General features: G+C 42.6%; 2 protein-coding genes across 3 annotated transcripts; one reads left to right on the top strand and one right to left on the bottom strand.

Moving 5' to 3' along the window:
- The first annotated feature begins 171 nt into the window (after window positions 1-171).
- On the top strand, window positions 172-19,001 carry mcf2a (MCF.2 cell line derived transforming sequence a). Of its 2 annotated transcripts, none has more exons than XM_085906396.1 (30): window positions 172-807; window positions 3,692-3,760; window positions 3,857-3,971; window positions 4,692-4,782; window positions 7,273-7,392; window positions 7,635-7,751; window positions 8,045-8,194; window positions 8,753-8,874; window positions 8,965-9,079; window positions 9,252-9,371; window positions 9,440-9,631; window positions 10,195-10,386; window positions 10,451-10,622; window positions 11,100-11,176; window positions 11,257-11,342; window positions 11,885-11,951; window positions 12,025-12,140; window positions 12,313-12,382; window positions 12,485-12,577; window positions 12,671-12,763; window positions 13,077-13,202; window positions 13,275-13,496; window positions 14,435-14,527; window positions 14,595-14,673; window positions 14,749-14,812; window positions 16,121-16,221; window positions 16,284-16,390; window positions 16,669-16,781; window positions 16,959-17,083; window positions 17,263-19,001. In XM_085906396.1, the coding sequence occupies exons 1-30, from the start codon at window positions 699-701 to the stop codon at window positions 17,301-17,303; spliced, it is 3,357 nt and encodes a 1,118-aa protein (XP_085762522.1). In that variant the 5' UTR covers window positions 172-698; the 3' UTR covers window positions 17,304-19,001. The 2 variants fall into 2 exon arrangements, with proteins under 2 accessions (XP_085762522.1, XP_085762523.1); XM_085906397.1 differs by having other exon boundaries at window positions 175-807; window positions 16,959-17,062.
- Window positions 18,728-21,881, bottom strand: f9a (coagulation factor IXa). Its single transcript, XM_085906399.1, has 8 exons — window positions 21,744-21,881; window positions 21,486-21,655; window positions 21,369-21,393; window positions 21,120-21,233; window positions 20,910-21,044; window positions 20,706-20,842; window positions 20,399-20,522; window positions 18,728-20,180 (listed from the first exon to the last, which is right to left on the bottom strand). The coding sequence occupies exons 1-8, from the start codon at window positions 21,799-21,801 to the stop codon at window positions 19,573-19,575; spliced, it is 1,371 nt and encodes a 456-aa protein (XP_085762525.1). The 5' UTR covers window positions 21,802-21,881; the 3' UTR covers window positions 18,728-19,572.
- Window positions 21,882-21,944: the final 63 nt, after the last annotated feature.

The following is a 21,944-nucleotide window of genomic DNA, read 5'->3' on the forward strand; positions in this document are numbered from 1 at the left end:
ATTAAAAGGTAATTCCTGAAAACGACCTAATGGCGGCCTAGTCATAGTTTGAACTCCATACAGGAAGCGTGTCTATCACAGTTGCAGCCCACTTCGATTTGAGCTAAGAAAAGACTCAAGTGTGGGTCGCAGTGCTCACAATGAAACGCTTGTTCCCTTTGAATGTAATTGTGCAGTGGCTGGCTAAGGGTGTGTTAGGACTTTCATGCTCTCTCACAAAAGCGCTCTCTTCCACAGCTGCTTTGTGTCGGTGACTACGAGAACACTCGCAGTCAAACAATCCTGCCTACTGTAATGCTTTCAGAGCCCAAAGCCGAAGCCATAAAACACAGGAGCATGAATTACAGCCAAGAGTTGGCTTGTTGTCAGGATTTTATAGTGCAAAGCTGACGCACTCAAGCTCCGAGAGAGAGAGAGAGAGAGAAGCTGGAGGAGGGGCAGTAGCCCGGCCCGGCAGGCAGCTGTGGTCAGACGGAAGGAATCATGTTTGTTGTGAGTGACAAAACAGCTGACTGAATGTTTGCTTGACTGAATGTTTGCTTTCATGCAGTTCAAGGTCAGCAAGTTCCGGCAGCTTGAATGAAGCCCAGCGGGGGGATGCTCGCTTACACGCGTCAGCCGTGTATGTAGAACAGGGACCAGGATGTGAGAAGCTTTGGATTACTCCAGCCGTCTGCCGTGCGGCCACTCGGAGGGGAATGGGCCCGGCCTCCACGCAAGAGGAGTCCATGACAGAGTCGGAGGAAGAGATGGAGAGCTACGGCTGCCTCCTGCAGGCCCGATCCCAGCTGGAGAGCACACTGCAGCGTGAGTACAGGCAACTCAAACTGGATGGGTGCTGGAAAATATTGCAGGGATTTTTCAAAAGTCTATACACCCTTGTTCAAATGCCGGGTTTTGCTATATTTAAAAAATAAAAAGACGAGATAAATCATTTAATTATTTCCTGCCCACTGTTAATGTGAGCTGGGAAACTCAATTGGAAAAAAAAAAGAAAATAAGAGAGAATGCGGGGGAAGAAAATGTAATTGCATAAGTGCGCACACCCTCATAGCTGAGCATGTGGCTGTGTAAACAATCAACCAATCGCATACTAACACCTGCCGCAATTTAAAGAGCTGATTAACTGCAAATGAGGTTCAAATGTTCTGTAGTGCAAGGTCACTTTACTTGTATAGCACATTTCATGCACGATTCATGATTAAAAAGGACATTTTATGAATAATATGTGGGAAAGAAAACAATGCATACACTGAGTGTCTGGTAGGTAACTTTTGATTCTTTTTTTTTTTTTTATCAATGCATGAATGTGGATGTTGTGATCAATATTATTCATGTCATTCAAGGGATTCGGTTACCCGTTTGAATCTATCACAGATGGTTTTATTTACAGAATTTTTATTGCTAATAATTTGCCGTGTTCAGTCGCCACAGCAATTTGGAAAATGTGCCTTTTACAAAGATAATAATGCTCCGTTTGCACTCAAATGCAAATTTATCTACCACACACAATGTTCGTAGTGACTACGCTGCTAACTGCTAGTACTGAAATAAATCAGCAAGTGCTGTAAACACTGAAAATGTTTCGAGAATGTGAGCCATATATCTGAAAACTGTCACTCAGTGGAGGTGTTAAATGAATCTGCTCTGTCCTAATACGGCACAAACGTTGGTATTTTCCATCAGGATAGTCACCAAAGGAGGCAGTACTGAACCCACAAGTTTGAGTTTCACGGATACTGTCACCTCCCCCCCGAGGATAATAGGATTACCTTGGCAAGCTTATCTCATTGTTTAATTAATGGACCTTGGCATTTTATGTTAATGCGTGTGTGAACTGAGACCACACAGGGGGAATTCTTTAAAAAAAAAAAAAAAAATACAGTAACATGCTAGTTAGGTTAATCTTACAAGTGATCATTGATTGAAGGTTCAGGTGGTATTTGCATCGTCTGTTGTAGCTATATGAGAACTTTCCATCAAACAATTAAACAATGCAACCCCAAGCTTGTCTTATCAAGATAAATAAAATCTAGAAAATAACAATAAATCACGATATTTATCTCTTGTGTACACAAGAGACAATGTTGATGGGTTAATTTTTAGTGGTGTTGTCATAAAATTGTATTTATTCTTAGGTGTTTTGGGACTGAATATCACTTTACACAATTTAATAATACATACATTGTCTACTCTTAAGAAAAAAAAGCACCCATCAAAAAACATTCTTCGTAGTTTCTATACAAAAATGTTGTGCAAGTCTGGGAAATTGTCCGTTGACACAACACTGGTGTTAAACTCGTGAGAAAAAAATGTGGAATTAAAAACGTGGGGATTAAAAGCGTTCACATTTGGGAGTCAGACACAAGTATGATGCTCAAATCTGAGGTCAAACGTTTGTTGTTATTTTTGTATTGGGTTACATCTTTAGGAGATTATTTGTTCTGTATCAGACTGACCACACGTAGCATAAAAAACCAGAGTGCTGCGATGGTTTTGTTTGAATTTGGTCAACACGGATAAATGCCACCATGTCAGATTACATTGCAAGACTTTTGGGATTTGCGAGGATTTGTAGGGGGTGACAACTAAACCTTGTTTTCTCCAACATTCCTTCAATGGGGATTATTTGGTTCCCACTTATGCAAAACCTGGAAAGATTGCGACAAAACTCAGAGGAACGCCGGCCGGCCGGCACGCTTAGCGGGTGCGTGATTGTTTATCCGGGTCACACTGTTTGGCTGACATCGGGATGCTTTCAAATGTGCTCAACGGCATTAGTGCCCCAACAAGTACAGTAACGCATCAATTATTATCGTATGAATGCTAAATTGCATATACTCGGGTGTTATTCTCTCCTGCTTCACAGAATCTTTTCAAAGTAAAATTCACAAATAGAAACTTTTATTTCCCTCTTTGAATGTATCCACTTTATTTTCTTTGATGGAAATATACTGTAAAACCATCTTCAATCCTGAACTGCAGCACAGAGTGTAAATGTCAACTTATCCTAGGTAACTTCATCCTGGCCCGGGTTCAGATGCTCTCAGTTACACACACGCATCAAAAATTCAGAAGTTAGCGGCCGAGTTCATTACAAATAAGGGCTCAACTCTGGTGCACTGTTGTACCCTAAGGAATATTTCGTTTATTATCTTTTTATTTTATTTCATTTAAATTGTAAATTAAACCAAATGAATTCTTGTTTAAATGGCCAAATCATATTTTGAAGGAAAATAGCTTAAAATGAATGGAATGGAATAGAAATGTACATGCATAGACATTTTAAGACAGACCATTACTAGTAATGAAACAAGTATTTTTGTATTTGTGTTGGATTCCAATTGCATCAGCTAAGTTTTTATTTTTATTTTCATTGACTTTGTTCATCTCCGTCTTTCCTCTCGTTTCTTTAGTTGTTAATAGTGTAAATCGTGAATTATTTTCTATCTCAAACAAATTTAAAAATGTGCTTTTATAGTTTCTTGCAGGTTTATGTTGGTATTTATTATACAAAGCATTTTGTTTCCTTGAATGTGATATCAATAGTGGAAATTGTCAAGACACAGCACAAGCACTTGGAGAATTTTAATTAGAATGTACATAAAACCGAATCCAATGGTGTAAAACGTCTCCCAACTTATAAAGAAATGGCTCTGTTCGTGTTTGAGACTTTTCTATTCTTTTGCAGAGGTGACAGTTCCAGTGAGCATGAAGGAGGTCGGTGGCTACATCGAGAAACAAGTCGCATACCTGTCAGGTGAGTCCTTATCCCACTCAAAAAGGCTAAGCTAATGTGAAGCGGCACCACGGAGAAGACCATTTATTGTATATGTGTCCCCCCCCCCCCCCCCAGGTGGTCGCGGAGAACACTCCAGTGTCATCATCACGCTCCCGGAAAGCTCCGCCTTCCGGGACATACCGGAAGAGGCCTTGGCCAAAGTCTTTACGTACCTCACACTCATCCCTCGGTGCGTGCTTACATCTCGCTCTCACAAATTGCCCACACAAGACATGAAAAACATCGAAGAATATGTCGCCCTGATGTAGACGTGTTTACCTCCTTGTCATCCCTTTGCGCTCAATCAGGACACTTCACGTCTCTCATTGAAATGATTACCACAACTCTTCAGTTACTGAAAGTTTAGTGTATCTTCTGACCTCGAGTGGAAGATTATTTGTTTTGCCCGCCTGTCACTATACATGGCTAGGATAGATAGATAGATAAATTTATTGTCATAAATCTGCGTTCAGTGTTCTTACCCAATAATTAAAATTGTTCATTATAATGATACCAAATTCCCATTTTTGTGTGCGTGCCATATGTCTGTGGTAGCCTGAATTCGCTGCAGTGCACCAAACGTTGACATTCTGAGCACAGCCTCAGCGTGGCCTCACCGGACAGGCGCTGTGTTAGATGTTCTGCCGATGTCAGCACTTGCAGCAGTCGGGAATTCTCACTTGGCACTGTAGTGTCTTGACAAATCGACAGGAGCATGTTGTCAAACGTTTTGGGTTGCGAGAGCCCCTTTTTTTTTTTCACTCCCCCCCCCCCCAATGAACAACTATCATGTGAACCCTTAAATGTTGTGGCTATTTTTATTCATGATCGTTTTAATATAAACACGTTTGATTGAATTCAATTCTGTTTGCCATATGACAATCACCCCCACCCCCCCCCCCCCACATAGAGCAAGGCAACCAGGAGTAAAGTTCATCATCATTTTAGACCGGAGATTGGACACATGGGCTTCCATCAAGACTGCATTGGCCAGAATAGCAGTGAGTTTATTTCCATGGTGATTACATTTTTCCATATGTCCTGTACGACTGTTGTTCATAGAGCATTTGAATAATCCCTTTTTGTCAACTGATGGACAGACTGAGGTTTGATAGGAGACAGAGAGAAGGGAGCAAAAACAACAATAACAAAGAACTGCGAAATGGTAAGGGATGGTTGGCTCGAGATCTGGCGGAAAGTCCGACAAATAGGCATACAGCACAGGTGTCAAACTCAAGGCCCGGGGGCCAGATACGGCCTACCACATCATTTGATGTGGCCCGTTTGTGTGTCAATACTAGAATTGCAAATTGTCTTCACTTTGAATCATCTTTTTTTTTTTTTATATTTGACCAGTTTTTACTCGTCTGATTTGAAAACTGGTTATTTGTCAGTTTGTTTTGTAGCTTTATAATATGAGGTACTCGTACATTTATTTGGGTTGACAGTCACATTGGCCCTTCGAAAGAAGCTATGACTACAATGCGGCAAAAAATGTTTGACACCCCTGGCATACAGGAAAAGACACTCGAAACAGGTCACTAGCCAGTCGCAGGGCACACAGACAAACAGCCATTCACACTCACAAGAACTCCTACGAGCGATTTGGAGTTCTCAATCCTACCATGCCTGACTTTGGAATGTGGGAGGGACTATACAAAGTAGTCCAACGTTATTAATACATACAGCTTCGGGACAAGGCTGGACGTGAGAAGCAGAAAACACGTCAGATTTGAACTGGGTCAGAGCGGCGAGAGCAATATGGAATGAGTTGCAATCAACACAGGACAAACCAGATGACTAGATATTCCATATTGTTTTGAGAAACTGTTTGCAGTGGTGTACAATTGCTCAGCTGCGTCACATCGAGATTGTTTCTAGTGTTTTGGGACAGCCTGGCACCGGTAGAAATGTAAAACAACCCCCCCCCCAAAAAAAAAGAAGGTGGGATGACGCGGGCTCTGCAGAGAGGATGAAGATGATGATGATGATGATGGGGCAGACACAGAGTGTTCGCCTGCATCCGTCCATCCTTCTTTCCTTCTCCGTAGCAAGGCTGCTGCTGATGCTTTCCTCGTGGAGCTGTAAAATAATACAAGCCGGATAGATGTCCCACTATCACAACATGGCTGAGACATGTTGCCGGAGAGGACTCGCAAAGATTCGGACCAGCCCGGTAACGATGATTTTTCTTCCCCCCCCCCTCCCATTCGCTGCAGGAGTTTGGGTGAAGTTTGAGGGCGGGAATGCGGCAATGAGTGGAAAGCTGTGTATGTGTGTGTGTGAGGGGTGGGCACTTTTGCTTAGTCATGCTCTGAGTGGAAGGAAAGAAAGAGAGACCTATCTGGGAAGAGTGTGTCATGCATGTTTGCAACCTTCCATTCACATTCACACGTGCATGCTTGACGTCACTCGGTCACTTCAGGACAAATCAATGTCAGCATTACGACAGGTCCGAACGCGTCACGCTGCTGGAAAAGAGATCATTACACACATAAGAAGTATGACTTGACATTTGAAAGCAATGCTGCACTTTATTAAAAATATACACAAATACCATCATTAGAATGTAATAAGTATGGTAGTTTGTCCATCATTTGAATTCAATCGGCCAAATGGCCACTAGGGGGCAGTGTGCAATTTAGTGAAATACTATACGTTGACAATGAAACATATATTGTCGCATATGATAAACATATGCCCGTGAGTATTCTTATATGATCTTTCTTCATGTATTTGTTATTGAAGGTTTATCATTTATTAAATATATAATTATAATTAAAGCAAATTTGGATTGTGTGTTAGCATTAAGCTATTGTACTTTTGAAAGACAAAGTTAATGCGGTTTTGGATAGACGACTTTGGAAATTCTTGTCGATAGTTGGCTACACATGCATCTCTTGGATTGACTGAGTAAAATCATTTTTCTACGCAGTAATTAATTTATTGCTGGGTGGCTGGTGATTGGAGGTGACCGCCATTGTTCACTGGCCTTGCAAACAAACTGCAGAAGTGTAACACAAGACAAGCGTTAAAGTACCGAATCAAGTCGACTCGTTTGACTGCGTGACGTAAGGTGCTTAATAACTCGTGTGGCATGCCTGAATGATTTACCAGACGAGAACCCGAGATCTAAGACTTTAAATATGCAAAAAGCAACTATTTGCAAGCTGTCTGCCGAGTATGTGCTCATTAATCGAATGCGCTTAAGAATTTTAGGATAAAATGTAACATGATGCAATTATCTACTGGTGTCACTAGTTTTACCAGCGACAAATTATTGGCATATCGTAAGTCATGTCTTCAAACTCTGAGTGGTTGTTTTTCCTCAGGTGTGGTTGTTTCTTGTATATCTATCACAGAGAGTGCCAGAGACACCCGATTTATTCTACAGGTCATATTTATCACGGTTTATGTAATGGTGGTGTGTTTTGTTGCAAACTGTTCCTCAACATGAATCACAGATAATTTTTCTCTTGTGTTCTTTGCAGGCCTCCTTTCCGGGGAACCTCCATCTGGTCCTAGTGCTCCGACCCACCAGTTTCTTCCACCGCACCGTCACGGACATCGGCTTTCGCTTCAGCCAGGAGGACTTCATGCTGAAGATGCCTGTAAGGCAATCTCCACTGTACTATTTTAGAATGATAAAATTATTATTACAAGGGTGTGAAAGCATAATAGATAGACAATTGTCTCCACTTGCTTTGCAATTGAACAAGCGGGAAAACCTCAACTCGCATGTATTGATAGTGTCCCTAGTTTATTGAATGTGACCCCTGACCTCTGAGTTTGTCACCCCTGGTTATCTCGTTTTCAACATGATCTATATACTGGATTGGATGTGACCATTCAGGTGGTGATGCTGAGCTCCGTCACAGACCTGCTGAAGTACATCAATGAAAATCAACTGACGTCAGAGTTCGGAGGCACCCTGGACTACTGTCACAGCGACTGGATAGTTTTAAGAACGGTACTGTATATGGACGCTTAACAAAACATAAGCCACATCAATTATATTTATATTTTACAACTTAGCTGTAGTGTGTGGTGCATTTCGGACCTTCAGAGGGGATTTTAGTAATCCATTTCTTACTAACGCGATAATGTTTAATACATTATTTTACTTTGTGTGGTGTCAAAGAAGAGACAGAAGACTGTTGAAAGTAAATATTTACAATCTAATACAAGTTGTAAATGTAGGTATGTGTAGAGAGCTTTCCACTGTACATTGTTTACTTTCTAGCCAATCTATTTCTGTTCCAGGCCATTGAAAGTTTTGCCGTCACAGTGAAAGACGTCGCACACATGCTGCAGGCCTTTGGCACTGAACTGGCCGAGACCGCCATGCCTAGCGAGGGTGATGCCATTCAGAGTCTCCTGGACTCTCACAATGAAAAATACAGAAAGCTCAAGGTGCCTTTTATTGACATTGTTACAGTATAGAAGCATTTGTTTGAATAAATCCAAATTTGCAAGCCATGACTCAGCAGAACTGACATCATCAAGCTAACTGATCTGACACTGGGTAGCTAGCTTATGTTCTCTTGTGTTTTGCATATTTGATTTGTGCTCTTACACACATTAACAGAAACGTTTCTTTTTATCAAATAGTGAAGTTTGTACTCGAGTAGTTGGCATAGCAGCTAATGCAGCTAGCATATACTGCTGAGCAAAAAATCATTAGCACTGATTTGTAACTACGATAGTTTAATTCAAATAATGAAATTGAATTAGTATTCATTTTGAGTTTTCATTTCTTTAATTGTAAAATTCTTATTCAAAAATGTTTTTTTAAACTATGTGTTTCTCAGGTGCTAACAAGGTTGCACCAAACCCTGCAAACTATGATAAGGAAATAAAATACCTCATTAACAAGTATTTCATTGCTATAAGTTTATCATCCTGAAAAAAAAAAAAAAACATTATTGTAAAGTCTTGATGGATGGTGATAACTTCTATCATCTGTGACAGGAGGCCATTCGATCTTTATCAAAAGAGGGTCAACATCTTTTGTCAAGCCTGGAGACCACCACCACTAGGGACAATAATGACCCTCACTGGGATGTCCAGCTGGACTGGGAGACGGTTCAACGGTACATACATTGATAAGATGCTTCAAAGCATAACTTGTAAGTAACAGCATTTGTTCTTTATTTAGTTTTTGGGTTTGTTTTTGTTTTCAGGCTCCTGACTCAACTCCAAGACATGGAATTGGCCTTTGATGGCTACTTTGAAAAGCACCGTCTGAAACTGCATCAGTACCTGCAGCTGCTCACGTATGAGCAAAGCTTTCAAGAGGTAAACGTACAGTATTCAATAAAAATCGTGTACTGGTTAGAGCCGAGTATAATCTCATGTCATTTCAGGGATACCTAAAACATAGCTTCTCCCCTATACTGGTCCAACTGGTGACCTCAGAGTTTCCAACCCTTCATTTCTCCCTAGTGACTTTGTGTTGATGACATTTCAGATGGAATCGTGCCTGTCTGGCGTGACGTCTCAGCAGAGCCAGCTGTCCACGACGGTAGACACGCTGGCTCAAGCCGAGCAGGCTCTCAAACAGTTGGAGACTTTGGAAACACTTGCTGAGGTTTGTCACAGGTGTCTGAAATGCTCCCGCGCCGTTGATGAAAGCAAAGCTCGCTTTTGGATGGACAGGAAGCCGTGTCACGCTCCCAGATCGTCGTCCTTCACGGGCATCAGCTGTCTGCGGGACACCACTACGCCACGGCTCTAATCATGCAACGCTGCAACGAGCTGCGGCATCACTGTGATAGCCTCAATGCTGCTCTGGGGAACAAACGCTGTCATCTCCTGCAAGCGCAGCAGCTCCTTAAGTCTCTGGACCAGGTAGTTCCATGAAAGTCAAGTCACAGAGTACAGATACTTTTGTTTTTCTGACTACCTTTTTACTTCCTATATTTGAAAACAGAAATGTATACTTTCTTCTCTGTAGTTTGTCAAGCTTGTTACTTTTTACAAAAATGGTTCAGATTCTGAATCGAATGTTTCACTCTATATTGTTACTCAATTAACTTTATTGTAATATTTTACAAGCATATGTATTTCTATTTAAGTAATGGCCTCAGAACCTTTTCCATCTCTGCTTCCAGTTATCATTAGCTAGTTTAGCTTTTTTCTTTTACTTGTTCCATGTGAGCGAACTTGTCAACATTTTATTTTGATAGCATAGCAAAATCGAGAGATGTGTGCCATGTTATCTTTTATTTGACTTTTGTAGAGTACATTTTTTTAGTCTTAGTGCAAGAATCGAACCAGATTTTTTTCATGTCCTGTTCATCTACAAGTATCTCTACTTGAGCAGAGTAACAGTAGAATACTGACAAACCTATCCTCATAGTTGGTCTTCTAAATAATTTGTCCCCATTGTTTTTTCCCGCACTTACACCTAGGCCCAGACCTGGTGTGACGATGGAGCCTATATGCTGGCCAATCAACTTGTAGAGAAGTTCCACTCCAAGGAGGGAGCACAGACTGCTTTGAAGGCCATCGAGAGCTTCCTGGAGGGTTCGCCCTCCATAATGACATCTTCACCTGAAGTTCTGGCTCTGGAGTATGAGGCTGTCATCACTTCTCAGCTGCAGGTACGGCACATTTGGATTTGTTGCAAAGTGCCAAACCATCAAGAATCTTTATCATCTTTATCAGGAGAAGATAAGTAAAACGTTTGAGAAGCACGCAGCGGTGCAACTGATGATCCAGAACCGACGGACCGATCTGAGGAAACTGGCCGACAAACACGTCCGACCGGTCCAGCTGGTGGCCCCCCGTGCTGAGAACCCACCTCGCTCAAAATCGCCAATTTTCTCCCCCAAGCACGGTACAATCTAAGCCTGTGTTAAAACATGATAAAGAAAAGGACCTAGCTGCTGTATACAGTACAGCGTGTGCGCTTCATATACATAAAAGACACTTTCATGTTTGTCCCAAGGGAGGTTGCGCCCAATTAATTCTCTATATCTTTTACCTCAAGACATACGGTAGTACATCTATTAATTTGTCCTTCTTGTGCATATACAATAATAATAATAAGGCTTTTTTTTAACTCTAGATTATCTTATACACAATACAGTATATGCTAGGGCCCGGCTGATACAGATTTTTTTTGTGGTTTATGCAAATACAGATTATCGATACCGGATGATTAATTGGATTATTTTTTTAAATGCATTAAATAACTGCCCTCTCCATTCCAGTTGAAATTATTATTAGCACAGACTGATGTGATTGCACGACAAATGTGCACACTCGCACTGCTGTATTTCAGCAAGCTGACAATCGGATCTGCTTTTTACAGCTGACGGTTTGAAATTCACATTTGATCTCCCTCTCCCTGGAAAGAGGGCATCCCGAAAAGGCCCCAATGCTCGCAAAGTAAGACATTTATGTATTTTCTTGATTTTTATTTTTTATTTTTTTTAAGTGAACATGAATTGAAAGCTGTGTTTTTCCAGATCGAGGTCATTCATGACTACCAGGAGAGCCGCAGTTGTGTGTCGTACGGCGTGGAAGGAGAGGACAGCCCGGATGTCCTCAAGCGGTGAGGAAGACACGCCCATCTCGTTTCATCTCACCATCTGTCCGTCCGTTGATATTCAACTCACTGATTCGATATAAAACAACGGTGGGCAAAGTATGTTCTTGGCCCACTTAGCACTTGCAGTACAAATGAGTTGACGAACATCTAGACACATAAGCCTCATCTTGGTGTTGAAGTGAGTTTAGAGGGTGCAGTTGGACAAAAGCTGTGCTTTGCTACCATATCAAAAACTTGTTGGTACCACTGAACTAAGTTGAGGTGGTTTAGACATGCGTGCATAGTGCTTTGCCACCGTCTTGTGCCATCCCTAAGCATTTCTAAAGCCTTTTAGGGGGAGTATAAATACCTTTTGAGATTTGTTTATCTATAAAATAAATATATAACAAATACAATTATCTTGGTATATAACATTTATATATTTTACAAAACAAAATTTGTAAAATTGACATCTACATTAACTGTAATGACACCCTTGTGGCTCTTCCTTAGTCTAACTTGTGTGGTTTTTTTTGTGGATGTTTTGTTGTTTGCGTTTGTCACAGTCACGTGATGAGAGAGCTCATTGAGACGGAGAGGATCTATGTGGAGGAGCTGCTGTCCGTCCTTCTCGTGAGAACAAACTTGCGCATCCTCACCGCACACAATGAGGTCATCAGGCCCGGTGACTGTGATGCTGTTGCAGGGCTATGAGGTAGAGATGGACAACCCACTTCTGGCTGACCTCCTGCCGCCCGTCCTGCACGCCAAGAGAGGAGTCTTATTCGGAAACATGCCCGACATTTATAACTTTCACAGCAGGCAGGTCCTCCACGGCTGCGGCATCATAAAATAAAGCAAACATATACTTTGCTTGCATTGTTATAGATTATTGTCATTAGACATTTAATGGTAGAGTGTCCCAGTATTTTTGTTAAAAGTATTACCTCAAATCATGTGTATTTGCTTGTACCTTTTTTTTTTGGCAACCTAGCATGTTTCTCCAGGATCTTGAGGGATGCCTGGACACTCCTGAAGGTGTGGGACTTTGCTTTCTTGCCAGGGTGAGAAGCAAATTATTGGCAAAAATGGCTCCATGATTGTATGCAAATGTTATTTCCCCCCCCCCCCCCCCTCCACAAAATAATGAGGATTTGTGTCAGCAGAAGGAGAACTTCCAAATGTACGAATGCTACTGTCAGAACAAACCACGTTCTGACGCTCTGTGGCGGCAGTTCTCGGATTGTGCCTTCTTTCAGGTCATTTGTGCACATGAAAATCTGCATGCACGTATAATACAATCATAATTTGTCTGTTTAACTTACAAAATGTATTTTTTTTTCCCCATTCAGGAGTGTCAGAAGAAACTGGGCCACAAACTGGGCCTGGACTCTTACCTGCTAAAACCAGTTCAACGCCTCACCAAGTATCAATTGCTGCTTAAGGTATGTCAATATCAATAAACAGTAAATCAAAAGGCCCATTTAATTACATGTTGTGTACTTTTTTTTTTGTTACACTTGTACTACACTCCAAAAGAAAAATGCTCCCTTACTTTGATATCACGTCAATTGTGATCCAGTCAAGACCCAGATGAGAAAAAAAAAGAATCACAAATTGTGAATATGCTGGGAACATAATTATTTTTTTTACAGCCATTAAAAACCATATTGCCCATAATATTCAACCCTGGTGAGGGAAAGCGCTCTAGGAAATTAATGTTTCCTTTTAAATGTTGATCTGTGTGTATGCTCCCAGGAGCTCCTGAAACATAGCACCGACTGCAAGGGATCATCTGAACTGCAGGGAGCGCTAACAGCCATGCTGGACCTGCTCAAATCCGTCAACGACTCCATGCATCAGATTTCTATCACAGGATATGAGGTGAGGCCTTTATGTATATTTTTTTAACTGCCTGTTTATATAGAACTGCTCATCTTTCTCGCACTATTTCAGGGGGACATTTGCGAGCTGGGCCGCGTGTTGATGCAGGGTTCTTTCAGTGTGTGGATCAGCCACAAGAAAGGGCCCACGCGCATGAAGGAGCTGGCCCGCTTTAAACCCATGCAGCGCCATCTGTTCCTCTATGAGAGCGTGCTGCTCTTTTGCAAGAAGAGGGAGGAGCATGGGGAAGGTTGTGACAAAACGCCCTCGTACGGCTTCAAGCATTGCATCAAGGTTAGCCTTTCAATTCCAGCTGGCCAGGCATTTTATAGTAGATTGTCAAACCTAAAATGTCGCCTAAGCCATTCCTGAATCAGGAAAGTAGAAGGCTCATGGAGTCAAGGAAGTTCACGCGTTGTAGCTGTGCTTCAGCTTCACCACTAAACTGCTACAAGGTTCCATCATTTATTAGGCATTTAGTTTTAAGGATAATGTTGGAAGGAGAATCAAGGATTTTGGGATCGTTTTTGTTATATTCATCCATTTCATTCTTTACACTCGGATAGACGATTGTTAAAAAGAAAAAGGTTAATTTAAAATTAAATTTTAAGAGTACAGGCTTCTTTTTCAGAATAATTAGCACATTTCCTAAACTAAGATGTATTTTTGAAATCTACTCAAATTATTTTACCCTCATTAAACTGACATTCATTGACAATTTCAACTTGAAAAAAAAATGGCTTTATTCATGTAAAATGGCAATTTTGTTATTCCAACCTAATACAAGATTAAGACTTTAAAAAAATGTATGACATTCTCATAGCAATGCAACTGTTTTCCTCTAAAAAATACAAATTTAAGTTCACATTACTATGTTTTTCCTAAAGCATAGCCCACTTTTGATTCTAATTGCATTTCATTGACATTAGGATTATGAAGGGGGGTCTTGGGAAAATGCCTGACCAAACCACCAAAAATCACCACAATAAAAACATTTTTAATCAAAGAAATCTCTTTCAATCAAAACTGAAAAAATGATCAAGGCATAATTTCCCATCTATTTTACTGCCTCTCATAAGATTGCCAATGTGTTTTTAATAAATCCTGTCCATATTTATAGAACAATCTCAAAAGATCTGCTGATGGGTTATTAAAAGTGTTGCTATTTTCACCTATGATATTTCTGAAGCTGTTGTACATGTGATAGGTGATGTGTGTCTGTCTGTATGCAGATGACTGCTGTGGGGATCACAGAAAACGTCAAAGGAGATCCTAGGAAGTTTGAGATCTGGTACAGTGGCAGGGAGGAGGTGTACGTGGTTCAGGTAAGGAGTCGGTAGAAATAGTGATTGGTCACGAAACAAATGGGTCGCACGTGTTGTTCTGTTTTAGGCCCCCAGCGTGACAGTGAAGATGTCCTGGCTCAGCGAGCTGCGTCGCATCTTAACCAACCAGCAGAAGTTACTGCGAGGTCAGTGCTGGACCTGCATGCCAATAGTCATAGATAATAGAAAGACAAAAAATAAAAAGTATGGTCTCCTTCCAGATGAGATTCATCAAAATGGACAACCAGTAGAGCACATGCATCTTTCTCCACCACCATGTGAAAGGTCAGTGCCCCTCCCTCCTTTTATTTATTTTTCCTGGCTATGGACCTTTTCACAATGTTTGTAAACTTTGCATATTTTAGCAAAACAATGGCTAACTTGTTAGCTAAGCTTAGACTAGCGTTATAGTGACCTATCTGTTTAAAAAAAAAAAAAAAAAAAAATCAATGAACTAGCTTCTCAATCACTGATCATGCTAACTGTCTAAATTATGTCCACTGAGTAACATCGTAACTTACTAATGGGGTTAACTAACGGTATTTTTTTTGCCACTCGCAAGTACGAGTGACGTCATAATGAAAAGGTCTATTGCGATTCAGATCTTATCCATACCAACACAACATGGTCAGCTGGTGTTGCAAGATTCAGCACGAGTCAACGTGACATCACCAAAATCCAATTTTGCGTGGGCACAGCAGCCACCGTGTCCTACTGTGTGTGGTTGCCCCTGACCCCCACCCCGTACACCCACCCCTTCACTGCAGGGCCTTGCGGCCGTCCAGAGGGGTTCCGAGGGGCTGTCTGCCGGGGCTGCGCTTGGTCTCCGCAACGTCCAACGTGTTTATGTGCCTTCGCCCCCGAAGCCCCCGTCCCCGAAGCCCCCGGCAACGGCCCCATCTTCGCCCCCAGTGCCACTGACCTGCCATAAAAACTCAGTGGTAAACTCAGCCCCACGTGTTTGCATAGTGGCTCTCGGCTTTGCATATCACACAGCAAACGTGAATTGTGGGACGTGTTCGGAAGTGCGCTGAGCCATTCCGGGTGAAAACAACATTAGGTACAACCACTGCAATCCATCCATTCAGCCATTTTCTTTGCAACTTGTGGTCTCAAGTCCTATCCCGGCTGACATCGAACGAAATGACGTACACCCTGGACTGGTCTTCAAAAAATGAAGCTCTGTCATCATTATGCCGGTGTACCTAATGTTGTGTCCTCTGAATGTTGTCCACCTGAACAGTTCTGAGGCTAGCCCCTTTCATTCTCCTTATTTTGTCATGACGACTTTTGAAAAAGGCGGCTGTTATCTGCTTTCCGAAACCAAAACAACAGTTGAAAGGTTTGTATTTATTTTCCCCTCAACTCGGATCTTGTCACAAGCTTCTCTCATGCTAGCTAAACACACAAACGCAGTCCATCCTTTAGAGAAGCTAGCACACGGCTGCTCCATTTCCCATCATGCCGTCTGGCTGTCTGAATGCTCATACATGCGCAGGCAGCAGCACGGAGGTCATTCCATGAGTGCCATCTTGACTCTTAAGCTCGTCTCCAACAAATCACTCTGTATCGTTTGTGTGTCATTGCTACCAGTAAGCAAGAGAGAGCGTCGCTCAGTTCGGAGGACACCGAGTCGGGGAAGAGCAGCCCGGACGCCCAGCGGCGCGCCCCCAAATACCAGCTCAACCGCAGGAGTGCGTACATCTTTTTGAACCTTCCGCCACTTTTCAACACTAAAACAGAAAGTTTTTCCCAGGTTGGCCGGGAGCTCATCATCACTCTGTAACCATCTGTGAGGGTCTGGATGACACGAGTGGAGGCCGGCACGCTTTCCACCAGCCTGACACGCAAATGGTGAAACTGGTGAGACGCCTTACAATCAGTCCTCTTGAAAGCTAAGAAAATATTTTCTAGAACCTTTCAAAATGACCTGTTTTGGATGACATAAATAGCGAGACAACACAAACAATTCAGAAGTGAAGCAGACTTCATTTGCGTTATACAGTAGCAAACTGAAATTAGCATTTCACATAATTGGAGTATTTTTAATGAACAAATTAGTCCAATTATGTGAAATCCTGCACTACATGCCGGTCTCTAGTGACATATACTCACGGATGGACTCGCTATTTGCGTGTCAGTCTCGAGGCAGATACCGGGCCTTGGCGGACTGCCTACAAAACGGACCGGACAGCGTCCTCATCAAATGTGGCGATGTCATCCAGCTGATGTGTGAAGACGACAAAGGCCGCTGGTGAGTATGCGTTTTACAAGTGGATTCGAAAACATGTCAGTCGTGTTAAGGAAAGTGTTTTAGTGGTGTTTATTAACAATAAAAATACAATCTATGTGTGTGAGAGGCAATGCTAAATTTTGTTTCTGTCCAACACTATGTATTTGTCATTCTTTTCCTCCTCACTTCTCCGGTCAGGCTGGTGAAGAATTTGAGTCGCCACCAAGATGGTTTTATTGCTTCTGCCAGCCTGCAAGTGACCATAAGAGGGAGCAGTCGAGCAGGCTGCTCCAGACTCAGGGGTAAAAGGAGTTTTCGTAGAGGTGGCAAAAATACTCTCTTTTTACTTAAGTTGAAGTACAGTTTAAAAATAAAAAAAGACACCGGGAAAAGTCAAGAAAAACACAAGTTGTCCACTCTGAAATACACTTTCCAGTATATACGGTTTACATTCCACCACTGGATTTGAGTTTGTCTCGAATTCTGTTCTGCTTCCTTGCAGAAACTGGCAACGTCAGGACAAGAAAGCTCAGTTCTCCATAGTGAGCGACGCACGTGATCAGACCAAAGAAGGACATCCCGTCCTCATTTTGTGGCACTTTAAGGCGTTGGAATTCTTCACACCCTCACAGGTTGGAATTGACAATCCGTTCTGGTGTCGCTCCCCCTCCACACACACATACAAACGTCATATATGACCAGCACAAAAGCTGTGGAAGCCTTGCGTCCTTTCCCAAGACTCCACAGTGCAGATGCGAGCAGGAATGTCTCCGTTTTTTGGCAAGCATGAGTGTTTGCTTTGACTGATGAAACACTCGATCCAAGACTGGGTTCAATTTCCTACGGAATATATAGATGTTTGACTGTGAACATCATCCTAGAAAAAATGGCTTGAAAAAAAATCATGGACCTGCACAAAATCAGAATGCCTTGATATTATTGCAGTACTCCCTGGAGACACTAGGGGACATTCTGCACTTTCCCAGTATCTGAGAACTGCTGTTTTTTTTTGTTTTTTTTATATATATAGACACCCAGTTGACATCATACCCAGTTTCTAAGGGAATTTCTAGCCATTTGTAACGGGCCTTCTGTACTATTCCTCAAGTGCCAAAATGGGGTTTTCACTCGTTTTATTTTCCTTGTCAACTTGGGGCGCTTATGTCTTAGTGAGCAAATTGTTTCAAGAGGACAATCTCCACAACAAGGAAGGAAAGTGGCCTATGTGTGTGTGTTTGCCTTTCTAGATTCTTTCTGTGTGTGTGTATGAATGAGGGGGGGGGGGGGGGGCATGTGCATCACCTACCTTCGGCACATTGCTCATTCATTCCAGTCAACCCCCATTTATCATCGAGGATGTGTTTTATATTTGTTGTGGCCTAACATGGTACTACACCCAACTTTCAATTTTGACTTGCTTGTATAATGTAAAACCTCATTAGAAAAAAAAAAAACTGACTTAAAATTCTGCAGCCAAGATACGGAAGATGATGATGGGCACGAATGCAAGCAACTGATGGGTTATCAAGCTGCGTGTGCTGCCTTCTTGCTTCCTGTTGTTAGCCCCGCCCTCAAAGCTTCCATCACACAAGCCGGTTGTCTTTAATGTGAGATAGACACCACCGTGTGTTGTTCAACGCTTCATTAAACATTGATGCCACGCTTGTATAAAATGACCAAATCCGAGTGAGGGCCCCTCTTGGGGAGCGGCTTTTGAAATGTATCTTGAAAGCAGCAGGAGCCTGCTTACATGACATTGTTTGTTCAAATATTTATTTGTCTTTGCGAGCTGCCCCCCCCCCCCCAATGAAATCAGATCTCCGTTCATTCCCGAGAGCCGTGATATTGCTTGAATGCTTACGTAACAAAACAAGCTGTGGTTTTGTAACTGTCGTGAAAATGCTGCTGGTTTTGCACAGATTTTTCCAAACATGGAAAAAAAAAGCTCGACGTATTCATTCATCTTGTCAAGCCAAGAAGCCTAAACTTGGATTCATATGTTTCTTGCAACCGGGTAGAATAGTTTGCACATTTTTTGCAAAAAAAAAAAAAAGAAGCAATCTGGTCAGTGGTTACTGAGATATTTATTGCAATAACTGCAGTGTAAATAAGCCTTTTGATAATTCCAACGTTTCAGAAATGCAATATCTGTCCATAAACGTTGACTGATTTGATATGTCCCATTTTCAGGGTTTGGATTAAAGCCTACACCGACAAGAAAACTGTGCCGGTGGTCTCTTTGTTGCTTTTTGCCCAGAAAACAACACTGATTATGCTTCTGTGTGAAAATTCTTTATTTTTTATTTTTTTTCCTAATCAGCAGATGGCAGCAAGTTGTTGCAGTGCAGCAATTTGCGGTACACCATCTGCCTGTCAGGTTGGACTGAATTTGGAAAAAAAATTTCCCCCCCCTCAATTTTATTTTATTGGAATTTTTGGACTGAATGAAGTCATCAGCATTCACCTTAGGGTCCAAATTTTGACATTGCTGATTTCTGTCAAGTTGCCGAGTCTGGAAATGGTAACTTCACGCTTGAGTTCAATACACCAAGAATTTTGAAACATTAACTTTTATGTTCTCATGTCTGTCCGAAAGAAACAAAATATGAAAAAAGGATGTCTGCAGTGGCTTTGACAATTTATAGAAATCTCAATGGGTTCCCCCCCCCCCCCTTAATTCAATAAAAAATAAAGGAAGAGTCACTGTGACCTGGAATTGCTAACCAATCACCCACCATGCATATATTCATCTTTCAAACATGACATTAATTACATGTTAAAATTCTTCCCTGCAGAAAAGAGCTGTTCAAGTTTAACGCGACTGTATTTCCTCCATATCACGTTCAAGCGGAGGAGCTTCCAGGTGGTGGTTCAGCCCGTGGATCATGTTGTGGATCCAGTCGACATAAAGAGACAAGCGTGTGTACACCCCGTACTTGCCGTCCTTGGCGCATTCTTCCCCCCAGCTCACGATGCCCGTCAGGAACCAGGTGTTATTAATCTTGTTGGCGTGAGGACCCCCGCTGTCTCCCTGGCACGCGTCTTTGGCCTCGTTGTAGTAGCCGGCGCAGAACATGGCGGGGGTGATCCTAGCGCTGCTGCTCAACTTGCACTCTGTCCGGCTGGTGAAGGGAACCTCGACTTTATTCAGCACGTTGGACTGGAGTCCGAGGTAGCGCGTTCTGCCCCAGCCGCTGACCGTGGCGGGCGAAGCTCGCTTCACCAGGGCCTCGGTGAAGGCCCTGGGTCCGATGCAAATGGGCCGCACGTCGACGGTGAAGTTGATGGGGCTTTGGAGGTGGAGCAGGGCGATGTCGTGATCGTATGGGTTCACGCTGACGTTGTACAGTGGGAATGTGTGCTCCTGGGATATTTGGATGTCTTGCTCTGTGTAGTCTTTGACATTTATGTTGTGCTCACCTGCAGGAAGACAGACACGACATCAGACATCCCGAGAAAGATGCCGTTTGAGTGTTTACGCCATATCCAACTTGAGGTACTACATGGTACAAGGTGTTCTCTAGCCGGGTCACGGCACTCCTTCAAATGTTTTACTGAGCTCATGTCACAAACTAGCCGTCCTTTTCATGGCAGTATGGAAGGCTTGGGAGAGGGAAGATCTTAAAAGGGGGTCGTACCCACTCTGACGAAGAAGGGGCCCAGTGCCTCTGTCACGCAGTGGGCAGCGGTGACGACCCAGCGCTCGCTCAGAACGGAGCCCCCGCAAATCACCTTACCCTTCTTTCTGTCTATCAAAGCCACCTGCACAGACAGACAGACAGCAGTCTAAGATTACGAAGTTGACCTCTTACAAAAAGATGGTCTTCATTTTTGTCGTTATTTAGCATTATTTTACTTCACCGCACAACAAAGTGTCACAGGAGGGCTATGCCACAGATACATGTAGTCAATGATACTCACCCAAACTGGAGAGTTTGTAATTACCTGCCAGGGGATCTCTGCTGGCATGACCACGTCTCCGCCAACAATGCGCCTCATGGGATATGGCCCATTTTCGTTAAGGGTGGCCAACGTAGACCGAGTTGATCTCATCACAGCGGTCCTGCCGCACGGGAACTCGGCTAGTAAGAGAAATATTTAGTACTATAATTTTCTTCGATGATTGATTGTAATTTGACGTTGATCTACCTTCTGGTTCACAGCTGATCCAATCTTGCATCAGCTTGTATCCCTCCGCACAGTAACATTTACCTCCCGCAGTATCCGCAGGCTCACAGAAGTGCCCACAGTCTCCGTTATTGAGATCACACCTTTTAAATAAATCTAAGAGAGGACATTTCTTTTTCTTACAACTGATAAAAGTCCAACCGAAAGTCAGCTGGGGTATTTTCAGCTCACCAATTTCACAGTGGTCGCCGGTGAAGCCGGTTCGACAGTGACAGGTGTATGAGTTGGAGCCGTCTTGGCACAAGGCCTGGTGCAAGCAAGGATTCGACTCGCATTGGTCACCATCTGGGGATGCACAGCACACGACTATCGCAAAAGATCAGCCCACCCCCCCCCCAACTGCTTTTCAAGCGAGCCGCCATATACGTATATATGTAAAATAGTTGTTTATAAGATAAAAATGGATTTTGTCATTCTTACCAAGATACGCTTGATAGAACTCCAACTGTAAAAACAATGATGCCCATTTCAGTGACCACGAAAGCAACCAAGATGTGCATTGATGGTGAATAATGTTAAAAATGGGCAAAGACACACAGTTTTTTGTGAATCCTCAAAGATCTCCCTGGCCTCCTCAGCGTTACAGACTTCTTCCATACATTCTCTTTCCAGGTTGCCCTCCAGAATCTCTTCAAACACGCCCGTGTTCGCCCGCCTGGATCGCTTCAGGACACCGTCGGCCGCTTTGTCAGACAGAAACACTGGGCCTGCAGCCAAAAGCAGGTCAACTTTCAAAACCAAACTCATAAAATACTAGAAACAAAATATGTTTGGACCTATTGTTCATGATCGTACCTCCAGGACTCAGCTGAAAAGTGGACAACAGCACACAAACTAGAAAGATGTTCGCCATCACGAACAAACGCAAACTCCAAAGTGCACGATGACTGTTTGCACATGCCAGCGACACTAAATGTGAGTCATGTGACTTATTTTGTAAGTTTGGAAACATCTGTCTGGGCCAACATGGGGTGCGTTGATGTCGTCACAATTGTT

This window comes from Syngnathus leptorhynchus, chromosome 2, assembly GCF_054491065.1.
Source record: "Syngnathus leptorhynchus isolate UIUO chromosome 2, UIUO_Slep, whole genome shotgun sequence".
Classification (NCBI taxonomy): Eukaryota; Metazoa; Chordata; class Actinopteri; order Syngnathiformes; family Syngnathidae; genus Syngnathus; species Syngnathus leptorhynchus.